The sequence below is a fragment of the Ambystoma mexicanum genome, chromosome 4q (assembly GCF_040938575.1).
Source record: "Ambystoma mexicanum isolate Mex_15411 chromosome 4q, UKY_AmexF1_1, whole genome shotgun sequence".
Classification (NCBI taxonomy): Eukaryota; Metazoa; Chordata; class Amphibia; order Caudata; family Ambystomatidae; genus Ambystoma; species Ambystoma mexicanum.
Genome location: NC_090928.1, coordinates 255401847 through 255428301, shown reverse-complemented (window position 1 = coordinate 255428301; position 26455 = coordinate 255401847). Strand labels below are relative to the sequence as shown.

At 45.5% G+C, this 26455-nt stretch overlaps 1 protein-coding gene across 1 annotated transcript in view; it reads left to right on the top strand.

Moving 5' to 3' along the window:
- The window catches only part of LOC138467651 (glycogen phosphorylase, brain form), a 760591-nt gene that overhangs the window by 450966 nt on the left and 283170 nt on the right, over positions 1-26455 (top strand). The window contains exons 8-9 of the mRNA XM_069607828.1: positions 8735-8878; positions 13208-13300. Of these exons, the coding sequence (XP_069463929.1) occupies positions 8735-8878; positions 13208-13300 (237 nt within the window). The remainder of the gene's footprint in view (positions 1-8734; positions 8879-13207; positions 13301-26455) is intronic.

The window sequence follows — 26455 nt, the reverse complement described above, 5'->3', positions numbered from 1 at the left end:
ATGACAGGCCAGGTTGTCAGATTTTCCTACCTCGTCACTTTTTCCTACCCCTGGGTGGGTTGCCCAATGCTAGCTGTCGGTAGGATTCTCTGACGGCTAGGAGAAAATGACAGGCCAGGCTGTCAGATTTTCCTACCCCGTCACTTTTTCCTACCCCTGGGTGGGTTGCCCAATGCCTGCTCTCGGTAGGATTTTCTGACGGGTAGGAAAAAATGACAGGTCAGGCTGTCAGATTTTCCTACCCCGTCACTTTTTCCTACCTCTGGGTGGGTTGCCCAATGCTAGCTGTCGGTAGGATTTTCTGACGGGTAGGAAAAAATGACAGGTCAGGCTGTCAGATTTTCCTACCCCGTCACTTTTTCCTACCTCTGGGTGGGTCGCCCAATGCTAGCTGTCGGTAGGATTTTCTGACGGGTAGGAAAAAATGACAGGTCAGGATGTCAGATTTTCCTACCCCGTCACTTTTTCCTACCCCTGGGTGGGTTGCCCAATGCTAGCTGTCGGTAGGATTTTCTGACGGGTAGGAAAAATGACAGGTCAGGCTGTCAGATTTTCCTACCCCGTCACTTTTTCCTACCCCTGGGTGGGTTGCCCAATGCTAGCTGTCGGTAGGATTTTCTGACGGGTAGGAACAAATGACAGGTCAGGCTGTCAGATTTTCCTACCCCGTCACTTTTTCCTACCTCTGGGTGGGTTGCCCAATGCCTGCTGTCAGCAGGAATTTCTGACGGGTAGGCAAAAATGACAGGCTAGGCTGTCAGATTTTCCTACCCCGTCACTTTTTCCTACCTCTGGGTGGGTTGCCCAATGCCTGCTGTCAGTAGGAATTTCTGACGGGTAGGCAAAAATGACAGGCTAGGCTGTCAGATTTTCCTACCCCGTCACTTTTTCCTATCGGTAGGATTTTCTGACAGGTAGCAAAAAATGACATTACAATTCCTGTCAGATTTTCCTACCGATAGGATTTTCTGACAGATAGCAAAAAGTGACGTTACACCGGCTGACGCCTGCTGGCTCACATGATTTCGTGCTGAAGAGCTGGTCGCATCCAATGCACAGAGCACAGGGCGGGCTCAGCAACCTGCAGGACCACACTGGAGGGCATCTATGCCGGCGGCCATATTTGGATGGAGTAAGTACTACGTGATAAAATGTAAATGCCCAGCCAGGGCTTACCTTGTGGTGTCAGGTCGAGGTCTCGTGCCGGGGGGCGGGGGAGTCGGCAGGATCAGCTTCCAGATAAAAAGTTCTCATTTGCCCAACATAAAGATATTTTATTTACCCTGATATCTTGTCAAATTATGTAAATATACATCGAGGGAATCAGGAAAGCTTGGGGGCGGGGGCCGGGGAGAAAGAGAATACAAGCAGGGGGTAGGCCCATACACAATAGATTTATATTCCAGTTAACAGCAAGTAAGTGACAACATATAATTATCTACATTAATGAGTGCAATCTTAGCCTGAATCATACTAGACCCAAAGAGGGTGAGGAAGGGTTAGTAAGGGAGTATGAGTCATAAATAATGGAGAAAAGGCTACATAGACACACATTCTCCTCTAGTAGAGAACTAGTGCTAACTTGTGTGTTTTTTTTTACTTTTGCAAGTGCAGTCTTGATCAAGAAACATAGGTCATGGTGGTATTGAGTGGTCCTATAAAGTAAACTGCATAATCATGGGTCTTTGGGCTTTGCTAACTTGAACAGCCCAGTTTTTAGACTCTTTCTTATTCATTTACTTGAATTCTTTTGGATGGAACAAGATAGTTAGTTCATATTATTGCTCAGATAGTACCAAGACGTATGCCTCCATCCCAGACCCTCTTGCATGAATGAGTATCCTTCAGTGACTAGCTTTATTCATGAACTGCACTTGGTGATGCAGGTCATTAGGTGGCTAGGTCTACTGTTTCCTACGCTCCAGTAGGTTATGCAGAGTATTGACTAATATTGCATTCTTTGTTGGTAGTTAGTGAAGTGCTGCAAGTTAGGAAGTGATGGAGTCATGTTTTCAGGGCTTGGGTGAGTTGGGCCACTCTCTTTGGTCTAGGTGGTATTTGCCGACGTTGAAGTAGATCCAATATCAGTAGTCTTACTTTGATAGAACCTTAGTTACTACTATTTCTGGGCATTTTCGATGTTGGGTAAAATATTTCTGCTGGTGTGTCGTTGAAAATAGGGCTTTTGTGCCACTTGGTTAATTTGGGGATGGAAGGATGTATTTTCATCAAAAACATGACACCCTTTGTTCCGTATCTGGAATAGGTGATGGACTTGTTGTGTGGGCGGAAGGGCATTGGAAAGGGTGGGCATTGTGAGGAGGGACACTGAAGAAGGTGACCTCCGTTTTTGCTGCTTTTGAGCAGAAGTGATTGACAGTCATCAAACTCTGGATATTTTCTGACAGCGTAGAGATGTTGTGTTATCGCTTATGTCAGGGCTTAGATTAAGCATGATCTGAGAATCATCTTCGCACATTTGGAATGTTGTGGAGAAAGGTTTCATTAAGGAAGCTAGTGGCCTGACAGACATTGAATAGCCATGGGGAGATGATGGACCACCTGAGGTACCCTGCTAGTGGATTTGACATTTTCAATTTCTACTTATATTGAGCAGTCATGAAGAAAGTCAATAAGCCATTTCAGTATGATGACTTCTAAACCCAGTAGGCTTTAGAGGCTGAGTACCAGGCATTGGTGGTCTATTGGATCATAGGCTGCTGCTCTGTCAAGAAGGATAAGGGCTACCAAACAATTATTGTACAAGGATTTCATTATTTTCTCTTTCAGGAACAGGGTAAATGTTTCTGTGATTCTTGGGATGGAAACCTTGCTTATTTTCCTTAACAGTCTGTCACTGCATACAGAAAGTCAGACATGCGGCCCTTCTGTCTCTACTGGGACAAGGGTCTGAACCCATCAGGGGGGAATAGGGACTTATCCCAGCATGTATCAGGAGGCCTGGAATGGTCTTTACTCAAGCCATTCCTGCCCCAGAGATGGGGTGAGGGAGTGGGGAGGGCACCAGTATCTGCTCCCCATTTGTTTTGTGTTGAGTGAGTATGGTGCTGCTATCAAGCATGCCATACCTTTCTACCCCATCACTTTCTCAAGTTCTTTTTGCCTTATTTCGGAAATACAAAGACCAGTAGGTCTTGCTAATGCCAGAGACAGTTGCAACCGATAGAGAGATAGAGAGAGAGAGAGAGCGAGAGAGAGAGAGAGAGATAGATAGATGGGCGGTCCTCCTAACATTTCTGCTGTACCCGCATTGACAGAGCCTCTCACCGGCCTGAAGCAAATACAGGTACCACAGCATGAGGAAGAAGCCGAATAGACCAAGCCCAACCTGAACCTGAATTTCAATGTCACGCAGAAAAATGGAGAAGGGCCATCAAGGGCTTATCACCACTACAGAAAAGAGAAGCCATAAATTGACTAAAAAAATATTCACTCGAGTGGGAGCCAAAACAATCAACGGGGGCTATCGAGCCAAGGTGAACGTGATCCTTTTTCAATCTGGGGTATCACACTCATATCATCAAACCTGGCCATCCTATCTGCCAATTGTGTGTGAAAGAATCATGGTCCCTGAGATAGAGGAATTTGCAGATCTGGACAATGCAGAAAGGGCTGAAACAGGGCTTGGAGAACTGACAGAGACGCAAGGAGAATGCCGAAAACCAATATTAGAAACTGGTGCAGCATCCGTGAAGTTTGTAAAAGCCCAACAAATGGATCCCCTGCTGGAACAGGCCCAGAATAATCTAGTTTCTGAAGAAGTGAACCAAAACCCTGCAGTCCCCCCTCTTATAAGGCAAGCGACCCATGCACAGGGTCGATATCAACCCTATGGGAGGGGGACAGTTGTCACCAACTATTGGTTTTGAAGCCCTTCCAAAAAGTCATTTATCAGTTACATGAGCCCTCCCTGGAAGAAGTGATTCAAACATCCAATGCCCAGCAAAGGAACATTTATTCCCAAGATCCAGATATGGTCATTAAATAACCGGTTGATGAAAAACATGAGACTCGAGCGAGAGAAGAGTGTCATGCCCTGAGAAAGTAAAAGTCATGTTTGGACTACCTGGGAGACAATTGCTGTGGCTCCTCGCCAAGAGTACTGGAGCAGAATAATACCTGCTCCGCGTCCAGACATAGATACTCAGTGCTATGTGATATGCCTAAGGAAAGGTAGGTATATAGCTAAGTTCTGCCCAGATCAGTGGAAAGAATAGACTCTGAATATCAGGAAGTACCTCAGCAGAACCCAGATCAAGACCCAGAGACTGAACCAACTGACAAGGAATAACCTCCAGATTGTTTCACTGACGAAAAGGAGGTCCCAGACCATCAATCCTTGGCAGTGTACACTTGGGGAATCTGACAAAATATTGCACCACCAATAGTCATTCAAGGAAGGCCAGTGAAAAGCCCATCTGGACACAGCAAATGAACAGTTATTGGAGCTGATGTGGTGGCCCTGGAAGTATTGAATACTGGCACCTTGTCACAGATTATTTGCATACACTGAGACATAGGCGTATATCACCAGGCACAAGTGAAGACTCGGTATTGGGTCAAACCCTGATGTTATCCATGATAGTGATGCCCGGACTGCCTGAAAAGGTACTCCTCTGAAGATATTTTCCCCTGGATTCCTAAAGATTTGTAAGGAGGTGAATAATCAATTCCTCAAATACCCTTAGTCAGCTAGAGCACCAGGGAAAGGGGGGCTTAAAAGAAGGGGTGGAAGTAGGTGACACGGTATGGAGCTTGGCTACATCTGGGGGAACAGGGACCCTCCCAGCGTGGGGCCGGAGGCCTACCCGGATCTTTACCAGAGCGAGACCTGCACCAGTGGTGCGGTGAGGGAGTTGGGAGGGCCCAATCTTTGCCCGCTATACGTGCTGTGTTAAATGAATATGGTGCCACTGTCAATCACGCCTTACTTTTTCGCCCGTTGATGCACAATTTCTTTTTGTCTCATTTCAGAAATATAAAGATTGGCAGTCCTTGTAGCTGCCAGGGACTGCCACAACCTGTAGAGAGAGAGAGCTGGTTGGTCCTCTTTCTTTTCTGGAGCACCCGCATTGTCAGAGCCGTTTTTCGTGCTGAAGCAAATACAGATACCATGGCATGAGAAGGAAGCTGAACAGACTGAGTGCAACAGTATAGAGACTACAAACCTGAATTCCAGTGTTGCATGGAATTTTCTATGGGAAAGCCCACCCATGGGTAAAAGAGCAGGCGAGATGGGCCCATACAGTAGGGTGGGGAGCCAGACCAATGGAGGGGAAATGGAAGGTTAGGAAAAGGAAGGGAGGGGTATAAAAACCCTCTCACAGAGAGCAGACGGAGTGGCATTCAGGGAGGTCAGGAGGAGAGGAGGCAGAACAAAAGACTTGCGGAGAGGAGCGTTGAAATGGTGGGCGAGGTTATTGAAGGTGAGGTGTTTGCGTTGAGCAAGAGTGGTACCAGTTTGTAAGAGTGAAAGTGAGTGGGTGTTTGGTGGGTTGATTTAAAGGGTTTAAGTGGAGAGAGAGAGTGAGAGAGAGGAGTGATAGAGAGGGGAGAATGTAAGAGAGAGAGGTGAGAGAAGGGAGAGAGGGGCCAGAGAGAAGGTGAGAGGAGGCAGTGGAAGCAGGGAGGGGAGTGGAGAGAGAAAGTGAGGAGAGTATACAGATGAGAATAGAGATAGGGTAGCAGAGAGAGGAGATTCGAGAATGGGGAGAGGAGAGAGGAATGAGGAGGGAGAACAACAGGGACACCTCTGCAGCCCCTAAGTCCTTGCCCACCCCAGTTCATCACAAATGACACATAGATACAAACATGCATGCACACCACACACTCACACACACACCAACTCCCAAACCCCCTCCTTACCTCACTGTCAGCCACCACTTCCTGGTCCATTAGCGAATCAGCAGTAAGCACATGCCTTGTTCCCTGACAGACTACCGTTTGGTGAAGGCAGCATGTCTGGGAAATGTTCACGATGTAAGTGCCATAAATGGTTTGAGCAAAGGATAAGGCTCTTGATGCTGAAAAACAAGGCCTCTTCTAGAAACAGAATCCAAGAAAGCTCATTTAGAAACCCATGGCTAGAGAAACAATTACCAAAGTCATTCAGGTCCGCGCTTAGAAACCTCTGGGTATTAAGCGCGTTATAAAAGACCTATCATATCATATATCATATCATATCAGACCTAAATGGTTCCTGCAGACAAGAAACCTCGAAACCTCTTGGCTCACTAAGGAGATTAGCACAGGTAACTACAAGCATTTGAGTGTGAGAGGAGCCTGTTGGGCACTCATGAGACACCCAAGTCAAGCCCAGACTCAGGAAGGACCCAAGCCGATTGGAGCGGTCCCATCCACCAACACCACCCCTGTTGGGGGCATTATAATGATAGTGAAGCTTTACAATCGACCAAGGACAGACAGGGAAGAAATCAGTTTTTGACCGAAAGCCAAGTCACCACTTGCCAGGATGTCCACCACTGATTAGCAACCACCAGACAAAAAGATGTCCCTGGATCCACAAACCGGTGAGAATTGTAAGCAACAGTGTTTCATATTTTAGGTAGTCTTTCCCTGACCAACACATTTGAACTCCAGGCCCAGGTCCCACTAAGCAACTTGATATGATCTCTGTGAACTTTCCTGGCACATTTGTGTTCACCAGAACTCTTACCTTCTTTTAAGGAATAATATCCATGTTTGGTTACTATTCCTCCAGGCCCTAGTCTCAAATCATCTACCCATCTCTCAGTCTTTTTCAAAATCTAGTATATTAATTAGCTGGAAAATTGTATATTTTTTGACCTTGCAGATGGTAACAAATCTAGTGATCTATTGTTTGATATTACATTTTTTTTAAAGGTGGGCATTTACTGTTGATGTGATTTGTTTCATGGGGCTTGAAATGTATGTCTTGTCCCATTTTTCCTTGGACTAAGCGTGTTTTCAGAACGGTTTACCTCCAGTATTGTTATTCCTGTAGATAGTTGGTTGACCACACGTTAGTCAGTGGTTTGTTCAAGTACGAGAGATGGGTCTGGTGGTCTTGTGTGGGATAGTACGTGAGTACTTTGTATCCAGTTGATGTCCATCTATCTTTATAGATTCCTGAACCTAGGATATGAACCCAAGATTAGTCATAGCGTGTTCAAAGTTTTTACTTTTTTGTACTTTGGCCCATCTAACTCGTTTGGATGTTTACTAGGAATTCCAACCATTCCGACATGATACTCTGATTGTTCCCACATGGCTGATACACTGCCAGGATTTGTATGGTGGGAATTTGGTAGAAGAGGTATTGCCATGGATACTTTTCAAAGGAATGAGTCATGTTTGTTCTCAGGGTAGCCCCTTGGATCTGCTCAGGGTGGATTAATACTACTCATACCTTTTTCACTACCCTTTTATTGACATGGATTTCATACTCTATACTAATTTAGGTTGCATATTTATCCATGAACCATGACTCAGTGATGCCCTCGAGCGTTAGGCGTTTAAATATGTTGGTAGCATTTATAGCAGCTGAGCTACATTTGAGAGTGGCTGCTGTTATTTTGGAGTGAGTGTATTGTTTAGTTTGGCTTTTTTGGGCGGTCTAGTCCTTGACCAAAGCACTCAGATTAAGGAGCCACTGGTTCCATTGCTTCAATACTCCCTTTTAGTGTAATTGGTCTGATTGGCAAGATTTGCTTTATTGTGGTCTGGGTTCTTCATAGGGATCGCTAGAGAATACAGATATTTGTCATTGCAATGTAGTTGCAACTGGGCTGTTTGCAGTCATCAGTTTTGTTGCATTATGAAATGCCTTTTTGAATATAAGAAGGGTTGTGTTTCTTGCCAGAATGTTAGCACTATCGGGCAGAGTCTTGTTTACATTGGGTGAGAAAGTGATCTCTTACATAGGTATTCTGGCCACAGGATTAGTTGATTTTATTATGTTTAATAAGGGCAGAGGTGTTGATGCCTTGAGATGTGAGTGCTTAGCCTGAAACATAATTATGTCATGGTTGCCTCAGTTTATGGTGTGTGTAAGTGGTGTGGAAGGTACAATAGACCTTTTGTGTCCCATCATTGACCTGAATTTATCATATTCTGTTTATTTATATCAAAGAAGGTTTTAAGCACTAGAAGCATGAGTAGCCAACTTGTTACCCTCCAGATGTCTTTGCCTACAACTCCAATGACCCTTCACAATTGATTGATCGTAAAATGATATCATTTGAGGGGCCTGTTAAATGTATCACCCTTCTGTTAGGTAAGTAATTGGAGTATTCATGTATGTCTCTTCTTGTAGCTCTTTCTAGAGTGCAGGATACATTGGGGTCGGAAGAAATTACAGGGGGCACTGGCATTTCAGGGCCGAAATGTACCAGTTGGCTTTTCTGGGGACAAGTTCAGCGTTAATGGAGGCAATTGCAGAGTTTGCCCACTGAGGCCTCTTCAATGGGTGGGGAGTAGAACAATAAGTCTGCAGGAATTCTAATTATTTGCCACCATCTTTTAGCAGGGTCATTTTTCTGTGAGGCAGAGTGTGGATTGGCAAACAGGCAACCAGCTGATATCCTTTTCCAACTGCCATGTGCCCGGCTGCCTGGGCAAGAATGGTCACTCATGGCGATGAGAAATTGAGTGTACTGACTTAAGGCTTTCAGTAGACTAAAGATAAGGGGGAACAACATGACCATTAAGCAATGTCTTTATTTCCCAACAGTTCTTCGAAGGCAAAGAGCTGCGCCTGAAGCAAGAATACTTTGTGGTAGCCGCCACACTGCAAGATATCATCCGCCGTTTCAAGTCTTCCAAGTTTGGCTGCCGAGACCCAGTCAGAACATGCTTCGAAACTTTCCCAGACAAGGTGGGTTTTCGAAAGTCGTTATTGCACAGACAAATTCATACCACACTGAAATTTTCTTTATTTGACATCAGGCCTTTTTTTTACAGTAAATTAAATGTAATTCTCAAATTTGCAATATTCGTTAAGTTCAAAACTGTATACCTTTTAAAGTTGCAAGCAAATATCAGGGTACATAGAGACATGTCAACAGTATTGTGTCATGCATTTTTAAGCTTAATCCCAAAGTACTATGGGCCTCATTATAAGGTTGCCTGTCTGGTAACAAAGGTACCGGTAAGATTGCCGGTACCATTGTTACCGGAACGGCAAACTATGAGGTCTGCTTGCGGGTGCCTTTTCGCCTGCCAGGTCTGACCTGTCGAGCAGACCATGTCGGATGCACCGGCACCATTCAGGAATAGTGCTGGTGCATCCGGCCTCCACATCCCCATTGAGCCCTATGGGCTCGAATGGGAATGGGGAGCATTTTTTGTCCGGCGCCCGGGAATGGGCAAATACCGGGTCCACCGGGGCTGTAATGCCCCGGTAATTGCCCATTCCCGGGCCCCAGAAAAAAAATTACTTCGGCTAAAAAAAAAAAAAAAGTCAAAAAAAAAATCGAATGTGTTTTTTTATTTGTATGTTTTTTTGGGTTTAGCTAGTAAAAATAAACGGGGGTTGGGGTGGGGGAACCCCCCATTAACAAAAAAACAAACAAAAAAAAACATTCATTTATTTTTTTCGACATTATTTTTTTCGACATTTTTGGAGTCGACATATTCACTATAAACCTCTCCTTAGTTTCAGGCCTCAAAAAATCATCAGTGGCCACAGGCTCATTACTTGCTGTAGACTTTCAGATTAAAAACCCATTTGTGTAAATCCCAAAAACTTGGCAAAAATGAAAAACTCAAACCAAAGAAATGCATAGTTAAGTTAAAAATAAAATATGAACAGAAAACAAATATAGTAGTAATATGCTAAGCTTGATGAGCTGTAGCGAATAGAGCATTACAGTAGAGCACTTACTACAGGTGGTAAGTAACTTATTATTTTCCTTTTGTCCTTGCCGTCTGAAGCCTTTGTGGGACCTGGAATACTAGAGCAAAATACTACGGTTGAAGCACACACCACTTACAAGTCTTTTCCTTACCTTCTGACTTTCCTTGGCTATTGTTTTATCCATTACCAAACTAAATCTTTCATGCTTCAGCTTTCATTGAAATACTTTGGCTCCAAATTTCATTGAAAGACTTTGCCACAAACTCCTTGTAGTACTACTTATCCTAGCAACAATTAGTCACTTAGCAAGGTAACTTGTTTGGTTCAATAAAAATGTAAATAGCAATACTGATTTCATAATATAGGGTAATTGTTCCCAAATCAGCATACCTTTTTGCATCACTGATTGTTTTGAGAAGGGTTATTCTGTGATGTCTTCTTCTGTGTCACCATTTGAAACCTCTCCAGTTACCCTGTGGTCCTTTGTCTATTACCATGTGATCGTTCCTCCTGATTGTGTCTGACCTCTCTTGTTGCCTAGTGAATTATTTTCTTGTAGTCCTCTTCCGGGATCACTATGTGATCTCCAGTCTGTAACTCTTGCTGCTCTGCGTTTCCTCTTCCTGTGCTCACTCCTACACAGCTACGCGACCGAATCTCCTCCCCTGTCAGCTTGTGATCTTTCTAATACGGCTGCCTACACTCTTTCCCTTGACATCCAAGTCATAGTGGTAACCAACATTCAGCGTCTTGCAAAGCACATGTTTGTAGTTTTAAGTTATGTTGTGTTCATTATTATTTGTAGAGTGCACTTATGCCCACTAGGGCACCACAGTGCTGGCTTTCCGTTGCACTATTATCACCAAATATGGTACACCTGGTGGAAAGTCATACATAACCTAAAACCTGTTACACAATACCTAAGCACAGCTGATATTTAGTACTGTACAAAACATATGCATGACCTTTTCAAAGATTAGCCTGCTGTGGTGTAGATTTGCTTCCTCCAAATTTCACATAACAATATTTGGGATTCGCAGATTCTTATTTTCTGATCTTAGTGAGTGATCTGGTTTGTGTCTTTGAATTTTTCATTTAAGATCAAAGGCCATTTTTGGAATTTGGGTCTGTGTGTTATACATTGTGCCTTGAACCGTATCTGCTAATGCACAGGGAACCAACAAAGTTGTTTTTGTGCCAGAGAAATAGCGGTTCTCTTCGGCCAATTTGTTTGCATCACAGTTTATTTATGGAATGTTTGGGCAACCCCAAGTAGATATAGTTCTTCTGATCTGGATTATGGAAACTCTAAGTATTAAGTAGAGTGTCTTGTTGTAGAAAAATAAATAGGAAAGGCATTTAAAAAAAAATATTCTTATACTTCTTTTTGTACACTTGTACATGACTTGCTTGTATTATATGTGTGAAGGGGGGCAGTGGTTCAGTGGGGGTATTGAGGTTGATTCGAACAAGGAGTCGAACAAGGTGGCATTGTGTTCAAACCTTTCTTTATTTTTAAATCATCAGAAACCTCGGCTGTCCCTGTTTTTAAGGTGACTGGGCCTATCCAATAAAGAAAAATGTAAAAAGGGGGCTCATCAGGATTGTTACAAATAAGAAAATCCTCCATCCAGAATCATATGCTATCTGAGTTTTGTCCCTACCAATTACAAATGCATAGCATAACCTCAAGGAAAATACAGTTGCGCATGAGCCCTCAGCAAGTGGCTTGTGGTTGTCTTCTGACCTCCGCGTTGTATTCCCTTATTAAGAGAGGCTCTTCACCCCTGTTTGGAGGTTGATTGACCTCCCCAGCTTTTCTCTCCTGTACTGTTCATGCCAGTCCAATAAATATCTATTTCGCCCAGTCTTGGGTCTGGTTTCTCAAAGGGCATCTGAATGAGCTCATCTAAAATGCCCTAATTCAGATGGCCATTTTCATCCCCTTGCGCATTTGGGCACATCACGGGGTGTTTCTGGGTATTTATAAGCACATTCCTATTTCCAAACCCAGAAAGTAGGGTCACCTGGCATCTTTTGAAAAGGGCACAGGAAGAGGCGCAAATAATGGCAGCTAATTTCTGACCCTGTCATGCTTTTTTCTTTAAGTGTGACAACCGCGGTTAAAAACTGTGGCTGGCAAACCTGCGTTTCCATCCCCCAAACAGGGATGGAAATGCTTTTTTTCCCGTAAGCACTTCACAGAGATGGGCACCTTAATGACCTGTCTTGGTGAAATGCGCACCAGCAACCATAGGGCTGCTGGGAGTTTGTCATACATTAGTGTCAGGAGAGCGCTCCCAACACTAATGTATCCAGGTGGGCTGGACAGAGCATCTTTGGGCCACTGTCCAGCCCCTCCTGAGATGCGCAGGTCACCTTTGAGAATAAGGTGACCTGTGCATTTCAGCAATGAGTGCATATGCGCTTATTTGTTAGAATGTTTGCCTATTAATGTGTGTGCTCTGTTGTTTCTTGATATGAGACTATGGGGGTCATTAAGAGTGTGGCGGTCCGAAATATGGGTGCCAGTTGCACCGTACCGGCACCCATTTCTGAACCGCCACACTACAACCCTGCAGCACCCGCCTGCAGGGTTATCACGAAAACACCGGCACCGTCAGAAACAGTGCCAGTGCTTCCATCTCCCCACTCACAGTCCTGTGGCGCTCCATGGGAATGGGGATTGACATTTGCCGGCGCTTGACCTCCCAATCTGCTGGGATTTGTAAAATCCCGGTGGCACCGGGAAGTCAGGTGCCTGTAAAGTGTTGCGGGTCCGGCGGCTCACAGGCAGGGTTACTGCCGGACTCGTAATGAGGTCCATTATATGTCTTGGAACTTCATCTGAAGCCTTATGCCAAGAAGCCAACTTCTCCCAATTTCTCACGCTGCTGCAGGGAGAAGGGGGCGGGGCTTAAAGCTTTACGTACAAGAAGGGGCGGGTGGCTCTACCAGTGGCACCTCCATAGAAATATTTCGGCAATCCCTGGAAAGCCTGCAGTGGACTAGAGTGTGGGAAATCCTCATAGGCCTGGGACTTAAAGTTCCCCCACTAGGAAAGGCACCAAAGAGAAAGAAAACTGGGCATAAAGCCCACATCTAGAAAGGCAAACCCACGATTTGAGAAACCTGTGGCATTTATGAGGTTTTTTTTGCCTCACATTGTACGAGTTTCCCAAATAAATGGTAATATACTTAACATGGCCATCTTGGTGTACCTCTTACACTAGTTCATCAAATGATAGCTGACACTTTATTGATATGGCTATAGATGGCATGCTTGAGCTACTGTAATGATAGTGGCAGATTGCTGCATTGTTCCATTTCTCTGATTGACTCTTACAGGTGGCAATCCAGCTGAACGACACGCACCCGGCACTGGCCATTCCAGAACTCATGAGGATCCTTGTGGATGTGGAAAAGGTGGAATGGGATAAGGTGAGTGCTGTGAACATTTATAACCCAAATGTGATTTTATTTGTACTGCCTATCACGTTTTTCCTTACATACTGTTTCCTTCTTCACCCTTTATTTTGGAATCAAATCCTGATTTCTGTGGCTCATATATTTACGTAGGCATGTTGGTCTCACGCAGTTTGAGATGTAAGTGGAGAGGACGCCTCTGTTAAGGTATGAGAGCAGGGTATGTACCTTGATTTCTCAGCTTGATACCTGTTGTAAAGTTTGAGAACAAACCGGTTGTTTGTTTGTTTGTTTATTTGATATGGCGCAGCCGTGACCCATAGGTAGTTGGGCGCAAGCATTACAAGGATACTTATCAGCTTGGTTACAAGGTAGTTATATACATACATAGTTATATACAGGCAAAGATAGTTATGCAGTGTTACAGAGAGTGATCAATTTTACAAAGACAAATTAGCATAGTACCAGTTGGTAGTGCAGAGGTCAGGCCGGTGAGCTGCCTGGTGTGGGGGGATTCAGCAACAGCTCAAATTAGACATCATTGGTCCAAAACAGGCTAGAACGTTACGCCTAATTGAGGGGTAGGGTTGGTCGGTTCTAAGCTCTAATGGGAGTTTGTTCCAGGATTGGGCAGCAGTAACTGGGAAGCTGGAGTCGCCAACTGTGTTCAGTTTGTCTCTGGGAACCTCTAGGGTGAAGGCGTTACCTGATCTCATGGGCCGGATTGAGGTTTTCCTGTTTATTCTCTCTGTAAGGTACGGGGGTGCTATGTTATTTAGGCTTTTGGATGTGAGGGAAAGTGTTTTGAGGAAGACCCTGTCTTTTATATTGAGCCAGTGAACATTTCTTCTGATGGCAGAGATATGATCTCTGTTGGGGATATTTAGAGCTGCTCTTAGGGCATTGTTTTGGAGTCTTTGCAGTTTGTCTATGATGTATTTATTAGAGCCCGCATAAAGTGCGTTGCAATAGTCCAGTCTGGATAGTATGAGTGCGTTGGCTAGGGTGATGCGGTCGGTTTCAGAGAGGAATGGTCTGCACGCTCGGATCAGTTTACAGGTGTATGCTGAGGAAGATGCTAGAGAGTTGACTTGCTTCTTGAGGGTAAGCGCTGAGTCAAGATAGAAGCCAGGGGTTTTAACAGCAGGAACGACTTTGATGTCGTTGTTATCAATATTGAAGGTGGCATAGTTAGGGTCAAGTTTTTTTATGGCCATCTCAGAGCCTAGCATTAGGAGCTCAGTTTTGTCATCATTCAGGCAGAGGCCATGGGATGCCATCCATGCCTGAATGAGGTGGTATATCTTATTTACTAAGGACGGGTCCTCCAGGAAGTTGCCCGAAAGGGGGATGAGGATCTGGGTGTCATCTGCGTAGTTAGTGTAGGTGACACCCAGCCTATCCAGCTTGTCCAACAGGGGCTTAGTAAAGATGTTATACATAGTGGGGGAGACACAAGATCCCTGCGGTACACCGCAGGGGACTTGAATGGGATCTGTGGCTGCGAGAGGGGAGAAGACTCTCATGGTGCAGTTCGCTAAGAAGGATTGAACCCAGGTTATGGCATCACTTGAGAAATGGGCGAATGACCTGAGGTGGTTACATAAGACTGTGTGGTCCACTAGGTCAAAAGCCACCGTTAGATCAAGGAGGAGTAGCAAAGCTGAGTTCCCTTTGTCCTTTAGCTCGTCAGTTTGGGTCTTTAGGTCTATCAAGGCTGTTTCTGTGCCATGGAGGGGGCGGAATCCAGACTGGCATGATCCTAGTAGGTTGTTGGCTTCTAGGTAGTCCTGTATTTGTAGATATGCTACTCTGACGATGATTTTCAGTAGAAAGGGGACCATAGTGATAGGTCTGTAATTAGTCAGTATGGATGGATCCAGGGTTTGTTTTTTGAGCAAAGGGAGCACCCAGGAGTGTTTAAGGTTGTTTGGCACTAGGTTAGTTGTGAATGAAGCATTGATGAGCTTAGAGATGAAGGGGGCTAAATCTCTCACTGCATCCTTTATAATTTGGGGTGGGCAGCTATCTCCTTTGCAATTGGAGGGTTTGAGCGAGAGTATGATTTTTTCTGTTTCAATAATAGAGACTTTCCTGAAGCTGTAGGGTGGGGAGGTGCAGTCCTGCGTGAGAGGTGATGGTTGCTGTTGGGGGATTGTCTCAGCCGGTAGGAGTAGTGAGTCTTTCTTTTTAGTAATTTTGATTTGGAGGGAGGTAATTTTATTCGATAAGGCATTTTGAATGTCAGTACACCATAGCTTGTCCTTGGGAATGTTATCCACCTGTGGTATGGGAGATTCCATTTCACGAAGGATAGCGAAAAGTTCCTTAGTGTCTGATTTAGCCTTGGAAATTCTATTGTTGAAAGTATTCTTTTTTGTGCTAATTATTTCCTTTTTGTACAGTTTAGAGAGGTTTGTTAGTCTGAGCTTGTTTTCCTCAGTGGGCGAGTGGTTCCATGTGGATTGTGACCTTCGTTTTTGTGCTCTTAATTCCTTCAATTGGGGTGTGAACCATGCATTGAGGTGGGCTTTCTGTTTGCTTTTGCGAATTTTGACCGGTGCAATAATGTCTAATGCCCTGGTCATGGTGCAGTTGAAGGTTTCGACTAGTAAGGTAGGATCTGTACTGTTGGGTGGGTTATTGAGGTCAGGGAGAAGATGAGGTAATACCTTTTCTGCTGTGATGTCTTTCTTACTCCTAGTAGGGAGAGGTGGTGCCATTACTATGATATTAGGGTGGATAAGGACCAGAGAGGCAGAGAAGGTGGTCGGTCCAAGATTGCGGAGTAGTGTTTGTAATAGTAATGTTGCAGTTTAGGTCGGCAACCCAATCTAAGGTCCTTCCTTTAGTGTGTGTTGGAGTGGTGTCTTTTTGTGTCAGTCCGTAGTCCTTTAGAATTGCAACAACTGATTGGCCATGTTTGTCGTCATTATCGTTAAATCCGAGGTTAAGCAATATTTGCAAGTGGTCTTTGGTATTGTTGCATAGGATACCGTTTAAGTCATCTTCGAAAGAGCCTAGTGGCCCAGAAGGTCTATAGATCACGTGTATGGTTAAAGTCCGGTTGTTAGAGAGGTGGAGTTTGGCAGTGAGGGTCTCACAGGATTGGGTGGGTGGGGCACTGGCAAGCCTGAGGGCTAGGTTGGTTTTGTGGATGATGGCTAGTCCACCGCCTCTGGCGTTGGGTCTGTCTGCTCTGAGTAACTGGTATCCGTCTGGAACAGCTATCATGAGGGCAGGTCCTGCAGCCTCATGGAGCCATGTTTCGGTTATGGCCAGTAAATCCAGATTCTCATTGGTTAGTATGTCAGCGATCTCGGTGGCGTGGGCCACCATGGATCTAGCATTAATAAGTGAGCCAGATAGTGATAGTGTGCTAGTATTTTTTGTCTTGGGGGGAGTTATGGTGGTAGATACGTTAACTCTTTGAGTGTTTCTGGGAGTAGTATCTGGAAGGTCTGAGGACAGTTTATAGGCATTATATTGCTGTGTGTTTTTATTGGGGGTTTCTATGGAATGGGCTGTGTTACATGTAGAACTTCTTCTATTAAAGTTTGTTATGGGATAGTAAAGACATGGCAGTCTTGCTCACAGTCTTATATTTCTGTCCTTGGGGGGGGGGGCATGAGGTAGGAGTGGCAATGGCCATACTAACGAGAAGGCCAAGTATGAGTTTGAGTGTCAGGGTCCCTAAGATTTTACTCATGATCATAGGTGCAGCAGGTAGTGGTGGTTGTTAGGTGCACTAGTGTAGTGGGGGTTGTTGCTGTAGACTTATACAGTGATCAGGTGGGAGGGCGCAAAAAGGTAGGGTATAGTAGTCGGGTGGTGAACCATCTAGTGCTAGGTGGTGCATTCAGATGGGGAGGCACAGTAGGCTAGATGCAACATTCAGGTTAGGCTAGATGCAACATTCAGGTAGGGAGGCACAGCTAGGCTAGATGCAACATTCAAGTAGGGAGGTACAGCTAGGCTAGATGCAACATTCAGGTTAGGCTAGATGCAGCATTCAGGTTAGGCTAGATGCAACATTCAGGTTAGGCTAGATGCAACATTTAAGTAGGGAGGTACAGCTAGACTAGATGCAACATTCAGGTTAGGCTAGATGCAGCATTCAGGTTAGGCTAGATGCAACATTGAAGCAGGGAGGTACAGCTAGGCTAGATGCAACATTCTGGTTAGGCTAAATGCAGCATTCAGGCTAGGCTAGATGCAAATTTCAAGTAGGGAGGTACAGCTAGGCTAGATGCAACATTCAGGTTAGGCTAGCAGCATTCAGGTTAGGCTAGATGCAACATTCAGGTTAGGCTAGATGCAACATTCAAGAAGGGAGGTACAGCTAGGCTAGATGCAACATTCAGGTTAGGCTAGATGCAACATTCAGGTTAGGCTAGATGCAGCGTTCAGGTTAGGCTAGATACAGCATTCATAATGCAGGGCAAAATAATTCAGCAGCATTCATAATGCAGGACGTAATGCAATTACAGTAATGCAGGTGTCAGGCAACCTTAGGTAATAAGATTTTGGGACGAGTGGGCATTGGCAAAAGACCATCCATAGCGCTTGGAGGTTATGTGGAAAGAGCATAGAGTCATATGATCATTTCTGGGTCAGCGCTTGCGAGTAATGGAGGTCTGTGGACTCTATCTTATGATCATGAGGAAGAGCTGACTGGTGGTGGAGGGTTGAGGCAGTGGGGGGCTTACCATGCAGTCCACGGCTTAGCAGACAGTACGTAGGTGGTGGTTGGCAATTGCAGCGTGTGTATGTTGCTTAAGGAGATGTGCCGGTGAGACAGTCTGATGAACGATCTGTGTAGGCGACGAGCGCGCAGTAGGCAGTTGGAGTAGGTAGGATGGCAGCCCATGGCCCCCCGGCCCGGGCAGGCCCAGGCAGATTTTGTCCTTAAGTGGTGGTCCTTGGGTGGGTGGTCCCGGCTTGCGCCTTTCCGGTGGTGAAGCTCGGGAGAAGAGGGTTTCCTCAGCCAATCACAGTGGCAGAGGATCGTCGGTGGTGGTTGCCTAGCAACGCCGGTATACAAGCAAGGCAGCGCCCATCTTATAGAGCAGGCCTCGTGTTAATGCACAAAGGATTTTCAGAAGTGCGTGGCAGTGGGCCCAGGTTAACGCATGGAAGCGTAGAGGGGCACAAATCAAATAAGTGCACCCGGGCACACGGCACGGCAGTATATAGCAATATCAGCTACCTTAGGTAACGGCTCCTCAGATGATGGGGCTTCGATGGGGATCAGCGTAGAGGGATGGGCTCCTGCCTCCCGACGTCGCTGCTGGGGTCGGGAGAGCAGGATTATCTCTACCATAGTGGCACAATTCAAATGTCGACAGTTTGCTTTGTGGAGGACTGGTAGATCTAGCTTTGTTAGGCCTTCTTCTAAGTCCAATTAACACATTGAATCTGACCACTTGGAAATCCTAGTTCTCTCATTCATGCACCTGTGCCATTGCCCCTCTGCCACACTAACTTTGCTCCGCTCATAGCTTAAGACCAGGAACATTCAGTTCTCTCCTAAATGTGCCCCTTTCAACTCACCAAGCTACTGTGCCTCTTCTAAGGTCTTGCTGAAGAAAGAAGCACAGGATTTCTGATGGTGGAGCCTATTGCAATCAGTGAGTTGAGAGGGCTGCATGCAGAGGCACTTGCCAAAATCATGCATCATAGGCACCAAGGAACATTTCTCAGTTTTACTTTGGGTTTTCAGTTTGCCTTAGAGTTTCAGTGGTGCTTTCGTACATCTGTTTCAGGGGAGCGCATGGCAATGGGCACCTTTGCTGTTCAAGGATCCCTTTCACTCCCTGCTCCTTAAAGCGCTGGCTCAAACTCAATGCAGGCCTTGGCAGGCAAGACAGACACAGAGGAAGGGTTAGGATTGCCGCCCTTTCTACATAGTGGAGCATCCCTACCCCTTGTATTTGCCCAGACACATCAGTATCCTCAATGTGGCTAACAAAAGGCATGGAGAGAGACACATAGTTGGAAGTGTTGCTCTGTCTTCTCCATGTCTGCAGCAGGAAGTAGCTCAGCAAGAGGACCGGGCAGGAGGGCGCCACATCAGTTGGCCATTCTGCTCTCCTTAGCTACAATCCCTCTCACTCCGAGCTAGAGCCAGAAGAGTGGTGGCATAGAGAGGGATGCCTCAACCTGCACATGCTGTACCACAACTCCACTTTCTTTCCTCCGAGCCACAGCTCATTTGAAAGCACCAAGGTGCGAAGCACCTGCGCAAGGAGAGCTGTTTCTCCAGGCAGGTTCCTGCTTCTTTGTGGGCTCCAGCTTTGTGTGGGAGGCAGGAGATTTATTTATTTATTTACAGAGATTCGTAAAGTGTTACACATAGCCAGTAGCCACTGGTAGAGCACTAGCAAGGTAAACGGGTGGGGGGAGAGATGGTGCAAGTTTAGGGCACACACCATTCACATGTTCTTTGGCCATGTGTCCACTATGGTAGGGTGAAGGTAAGTGCGTGAAAAGAAGATGGGCTGCTAGGGCAGTGCCAACGCCCCATAAAACAAAGTTCAGGGTGGTGCATCAAAAATGTCTTGTCCTGGCCTCTCCTGAAGTGCAGGTTATTCTCTGCGAGACGTAGGTTTTCTGAGAGGTCACTTCACAGTTTAGGTCCCGAAATATATTCGAGCTACAAGATAACATGTACGTGGTCTATGCATGCCGCTAATGCCCTTTTGTCTCCCTTATATGGCTACTCATACATGGGGGGGGTTATTACGACCCTGGCGGTAGGGGGTTAACGGGGCCGGTAGAGCTGCCAGCCTCGCTAACCCCCTACCGCCGCATTACGAGGTTTGCTCGCGGGACCCGGTAAGGACCCCTGGTACCACCAGGTGTCCTTAGCGGGTCCCGCGAGCAGACCAGGATGCAAACAACGATTAACGGGCCCGTTGTTTGCATCCTCCCCATTCCCATTGAGCCCTATGGGGGCTCGAATGGGAATAGGGATGTACAGAGTCTGGGTTCCGGGAATGGAGAAATACCGGGCCCTCTAATGTCAGAATGGCACGGTATTTCCCCATTCCAGGAGGCTGGACCCGGTACCCGGAATGGGGGTAGCCATGCCGCATATAGCGGCATGGCTACCTCCAGAGTCGTAATGGCCCCCGTGGTCTACTAATGCAAGTGCTCTAGAGCTGCTGGTCTTCAGTATTTCTCAGGCTGTCAGCATGTTGGCGTATTCTGATACCATATCATACGCACTCCTAATACTTTACTGTTGGAGCTCGTGTGGGTGCTGTTGAGGACATTCTTTAGGTTAGAGAACGTCTTCCCTCTGACACCAGAGGCTACTAAAGATGATCTGCGATGATCAACTATTCACCCACCCCAAGAATGCGACCGAATTACCTTTTTCAGAAGGCAATGGTCAAGCATACCTCACCTTTTGCAAACGTTCCAAGATCATGCATGCAAGAGAGTGACCAGGACCTGACTCTTTCCCAGACAGTGAAGAAGTCAGAAGCCTACAGGGCTGGACTGGGAACTAAAAGAGGCCCTGGAAATAATTACTGGGGACCGAAAGAGGCCCTGGAAATAATGTTCAAAGTGGCCCCATATGGCACCTTTTCAGCAAGCCCAATCCTTTTCCTATGAGAAAATTTGGAAATACCACTCAAAAGAGGCCCACTGTGCAGAGGCCCACCGGGAAATCTCCAGAGTTCCATATAGGCCAGTCCACCCCTGGAAGCCTATGGAGACTCTGGTTTATTTTACTCCATTCTCCTATGTTCTATTTGGGGTGCAAGTATAAAGATTTCGTTTTCACAAACGCTCCCGTTTTCCCAGTGTTTCTTTTGTGTTTGGCCAAATCACTTTCCTTCAACCACTGATTTGGTCAAGCTCACTGAAAACCTGTTAGGCACATTTCCACTTTTTACTGCATGTGGTAGCCCCTTGTATTCTTTGCTGGCTTTTCTGGATTTTGGACTTTGTTTTTGTCCCAGCCAGGCTTAATCCAAAGTAAGGGTTTTATTTATTTTTTATTTTTTGTGTGTTGTGTAGTCATCTGTCATATCCTATCGTCTATGTGTTGAAGGAGCTAGATAATTCTTGTATATAATATTTCTGAAGACATGACTAATGTGTATTATTGTTGTGATTTGCCTTAAAGTTTGTATTCTGTATTACTTTTCTTGTATTTACAATATATTTGTATTATTGAAATCAGTAAATAAAGTTTTTTAAAAAAAGAGTACTTATGGCTGCTAAGGCAGGGATAACTGAAAGGTGCCCCAGTGTAGTTACTTCTTTTCTGTTAGTCATGTGACTAGGCTGGTGGTGACCTTTTGCCTGTGTAATGGGGTTCCACAGGGTGTATCTGGATGAGTCCTTTTTGACCCGCCCCTCAATTTCACCATAATGGAGTTTGTCTTTATTTGCCTGGAAGACCTGCAGGTCACGTGACTACCCCATGTCCCTCTTTGTGTATGTGAGACGAGGTGGCCACCTTTATCACTGAATGCTTGTTTCGGATAATGCAGATTAACTTCCTTTGTTTGTGTGAGCCTTCTAGAATGAATGGGTGTGTTTGGATGGATGGTCCACTAGTGGCAGACCACCCCACTTGTTTGAATAATTATTGGTTTGTGATGGAGTGCTGTATTCACTCACTGCCCCCAAAGGGGATACAAGCAGAACCCCTTATCTACTCACCTTGTCTACTGCTGGCCTCCTGCTTGATGGGGGATCGAAGCTTTACACCATCATTCTTTGACATGCCACCCAATCCAACTACGAAGCTCTGCCTCTCCAGAAATCAAAAGGATCTGACTACGGAACTCCTTCCCGCTGATCCAGGGATTTATATGGAATGCTTACATTATTTGTCATGTATTGTAGAAGGAGGAGACTGACACACAGGTCACATGATTGTTGGCATGGTAAAAATAAAGGAGAAACCTATCCCCCCCTAACTCTAAGATGGGGTTCCCAGCCTCAAATAAGGAACTAAGGAATCTGTCGGAATCTCCCTTCTTCCGGATGCTGGCTTATGGTTCCAATTGACACCTCGGAACTGTGCCTGAGAAAAGGACTCCGTTCTCCAGGTCTCAGTTCCTTTCCTGGATATAACACATAGTTCCCACTTCAGGTGCTGTAAACATTATCAGTTCGAATTCAAAAGTTACTACTCAAACATCATTCCTTATTGCCCACAGTTTTTCAGACTATTGAGTCCCTGGAAAATGCCTCCCTTCTCCCGGTATCTTATTCTTAATCCTTTTGCCGTGCCAGAGGAATGTCTTCTTTCCTGGGCTTTTCTAAGGCTTTTGTTACATTTCACAAAGGTTGGGGAAATTACTCCCGCAACCCAGCCTTTCTCAGGTTTTATGTGGCAGTTCAACATACCAGGGGGAATGTCTCCCTTCCCCTGGCCTTTCTCAGATTTTACCTGGCAGTTCAACAAACTAGGGGGAATGTCTTCCTTCCCCAGGCCTTTCGCAGGCTTTATCCCACAGCCCACCTAGTTCACTACCCTGCCAGGTATTGTGACTATGAAGAGCAGTGGTGGTCTTTCTTATATGGGTGAGGGCCTCCGACTCGCATTTCTCCTTTAATGCCCTTCTGGGTAGACTTGGTTCACTCTCCTGCCAAGTGCTATTGGATGGCCAACTATATAAGATGGCTTCTCTACTGTGGTATGGGTCCCAGAACCTGTACTGGTGACTTATCATTCCCTGCTGTACTGCACATAGCATTCTTGGTCCCCCAATGCCTCTCTGACCATCCGCTTACCTTACTTCGTGGCACGCGAGGGCTCTGATCTCTCCAGGGTGTTTGTAGGCAGCCGCAGGACTTCTGGGGATGCTGAGGACTGTGGTCACTCCGCAGACTCCCTTTTCCTTCTCATTGCGAGGGTACTCTCCTCCGTGTCTCTCCGGCCTTAGGAACGCCAGAAAACCTTGTTCACCAAGTTGCACCACTTCCTCCTGCTCCCTTCGTGCCTTCCCGGTCTACTTCCGCATTTCGGGTTGTGCTTCCTTTTCTCTCATGGTTTCTCCAGGGATGATTAGACAACCTTTGAAGTCCTTCTTCAGTTTTTATAGTATAATTGTCCTGCCTTTGCTTACTTTGTCTAGAGCGATCATCTCAGTTCTGTAGAGTAGTTTGTATTGATCCACACTTCTTCCTCGCCATAGTACTGAGGTGACTGATCTCCCAGGAGTCAACAGAGTTCTTCTTCGTCCCAGTACTTTGCACAGAGGCTCTACTCAGGTCACTCCTAGTCTTCCTCATCTCAGTACCTGTTGAGGAGGTTAGATAGTCTACCCTATCTACACACATTGAAGTATGGGGTAGATGGGAAGGTAGAGGATAGACAGGTAAGTGAGGGTCTGGTGAGGTAGATTAGTACCTCGTTCTACACAGGTCATCACTAATCCCATAGAGAGTTTCCCACCCCATGAGATCCACCCGCTGAGTACCACCCCCAGGGAGACTTTTGGGTAGTGGCCTCACCTCCCTGGCTTAATCGAAGGGGCTCCCCACATGGGAGAAGTGACAACATCTGGGGACTTGTCACAGTATGTTTATTACTCAGGGGGACATAATTATATCTGGTTCATGTGGGGCTAGGGCTCTGATTACGGTGCGTTAATAGAAAGTAATATGGCATACCTGATTGCACTAACTTTATACTCTGTTGAATACCAACACTACAGTCACACTTTATGAGGCCATACTAATGTTAAAAACAGGGCCCATAGTATTATGTGGGATGAAGATGCCATCAAGGGTTCACTTCACAGTCCTCATTACGCTCTGCCAGTTATGTGTTAACATAGACATGTTCCTCCTCAGGAAACTTGCCTTGTGCAGTGTGTAGGATAGCCTTCAGCGTGTATTCGGCCCCCATGCTGCATTAAAGTAAGGAGCCAAACGGCTATGGTGTAGGTGTACGGGACATATCAGTTCAGACACTACACTCGCCCACCATTAGTATTTCTGACCAGCAGCTTTGCATGGTGCTGCTTGGTGTGGAGTGCATCTCCGATGTGGACTCCACCCCCTTGGAGCACATGAAGAGGAGACAGAAGAAAGTAACTACTGTGCTTTTGAAGGTGGCCATAATGGTGATGTGGGAGATGTAAAGGCATGTCCTCCTTAACCCATGGCCAACAAGCGAAGGTCACTGCCCTTGGACCGCCATCTGACACAAAGGTATGGTTAGGGGAACATATCTACTTATAATTTATGTAGGTGTTAGTAACATGATTGGCTGCCCCTCATCTTGCAGGCATACCTTGAACTTCCCTCTGATTACATATAATACAGATTACAGCGGAATAACAGCAGCGGATTGGCCCGTGCAACAATGTATGTTCATCATTACATAGGCCCTCATGATTGGTTGGCATTCTCTCCCAACCTTGGACATTTGGCTCATTAGCAGCACGTAAACAAAACAAAAACCAGGTGCAGACAACTGCCCACTTGCCCAATTTGTCTACCATCTCTCATAAATTAAGCCTTCAGCCAAGGTTTTTTCTTTGTACTTGACCTTACTGAATGTTCTCTTCCCGGGAACCTTAAGGGGGGTTAAGGAACATTTCTATTGTCGTCTGGAGTGCATTAATAGGCCTGGCTTTCTGGTCTTGCACCACGTGTGAGGGAGGAGATAATGATTTTGTCCATTTCGCCTTTCTATTTAGTACTATTTGATTCAATTATCTTGGGTGTCATGACTCTCTTCGGACACTTGGTTGCTCCGTCTTGTATATGCTTTCTGTTATTTTAATTGTTTCAATACTTAGCATTCAAAAAAGTTTGCTCATTTCCTGCATACATTGCTTATCCTCGTTCACTCTCCTTGTACCCTACAATTGCGTCTTACTGTGGCACCCTTGATCTTTGGCCAAACTGCTATCCTTTGTTGGTGTGCAAATTCATTTCCCAGCACCTGTCAGCTCTGCAGCCCTGGTCTCTCTCCTTCGGGGCTTTTGCTTACTTTTATTCAGAGCCGACGTCAATCTTTTTACCATGGCCCCTTTAACCCTATTATATTTTCTACTGCCATAATCTTCTATGTGGCTCATCTACCTTGCATTTCTGCGTATATACATTTACTACACATCTGGTTATTTATCTTCTTTGTATACATGGTTTCTTCTCATATATATATATATATATATATATCTTTGCTTTTGCTTCTTCAATTACATCTTTATTCCTTAAGTATTCTCAGATCGTTTCAGTGTGTCATCGTGTCTTCTCTTTATGACATCACTTTGCGCTTGTCAGATTTTACTTATAGGTCTTCTAGTCCCATTGGGGTCTGCAGACTTCCTTCTACCGCTTCAGTTCTTCGATACATTTCATACGGTTATCTGAATACATAACGTCTCTCATATTTTCGATGCAGTATTGGAATTGTACCCAGGGTCGGGCAAAGTATATTCTTATTCTTCCAATATGATGGAGGTGAGGTTGTGGGCTCTAATGACGTCTACAACTGCTACTCTACAGCCTAACATCAGAAACTCTTCTAAAAGATATGAGGCCTAGCAACATAATCAATTAAGCAAACAATTGTTTCATGGACAATTGGCCATGACAGAAAAGTGAAGTACCATATTAGGATTTCAGGTCAAGTACTTAGAGTCTGGTGGTTTCAACACTAAGGCCCCTTTCAGAAGGTGACGAACCAATGGATGGGAACCGATGGCTGTCATGTCCTCAAACTTATGTCCCACTGAAATAGATGATATATAAAGGTTAAAAGTGTGGAAAAATGTACATTGATCAAACAAATTAGATTAAAAAAAATTCCACCCCCTAAGTCAGTCGCTGCAATGGAATCAAATGATTTCCCCACACACCAAAAACCCATGCTCCCCAAGCTGAGCGATGACACTTCAAAGGTTTCAGTGATCCAGGATTCCCTGACAATTTAGGAAGCTGATGCCCAAAGGCCCTCAACATGCCAGGATCCCCAGAAATCCTCCACTAAACGGAGGTGCCCCTGTGAAACAGCTTTTGGGGATGGTGTCTGGGTCTACAAGAACATGAGAAAACATTGAATCATTGGAAGCAGCAGCGAGACATCCATGAACATCTGAAAGCGAGCTGGATACCAGAACTGAGACAGCCAAAGGGGAGTCTCCAGAGTCACAGGTGATCCTTGAAACCTCACATGCTGAATCA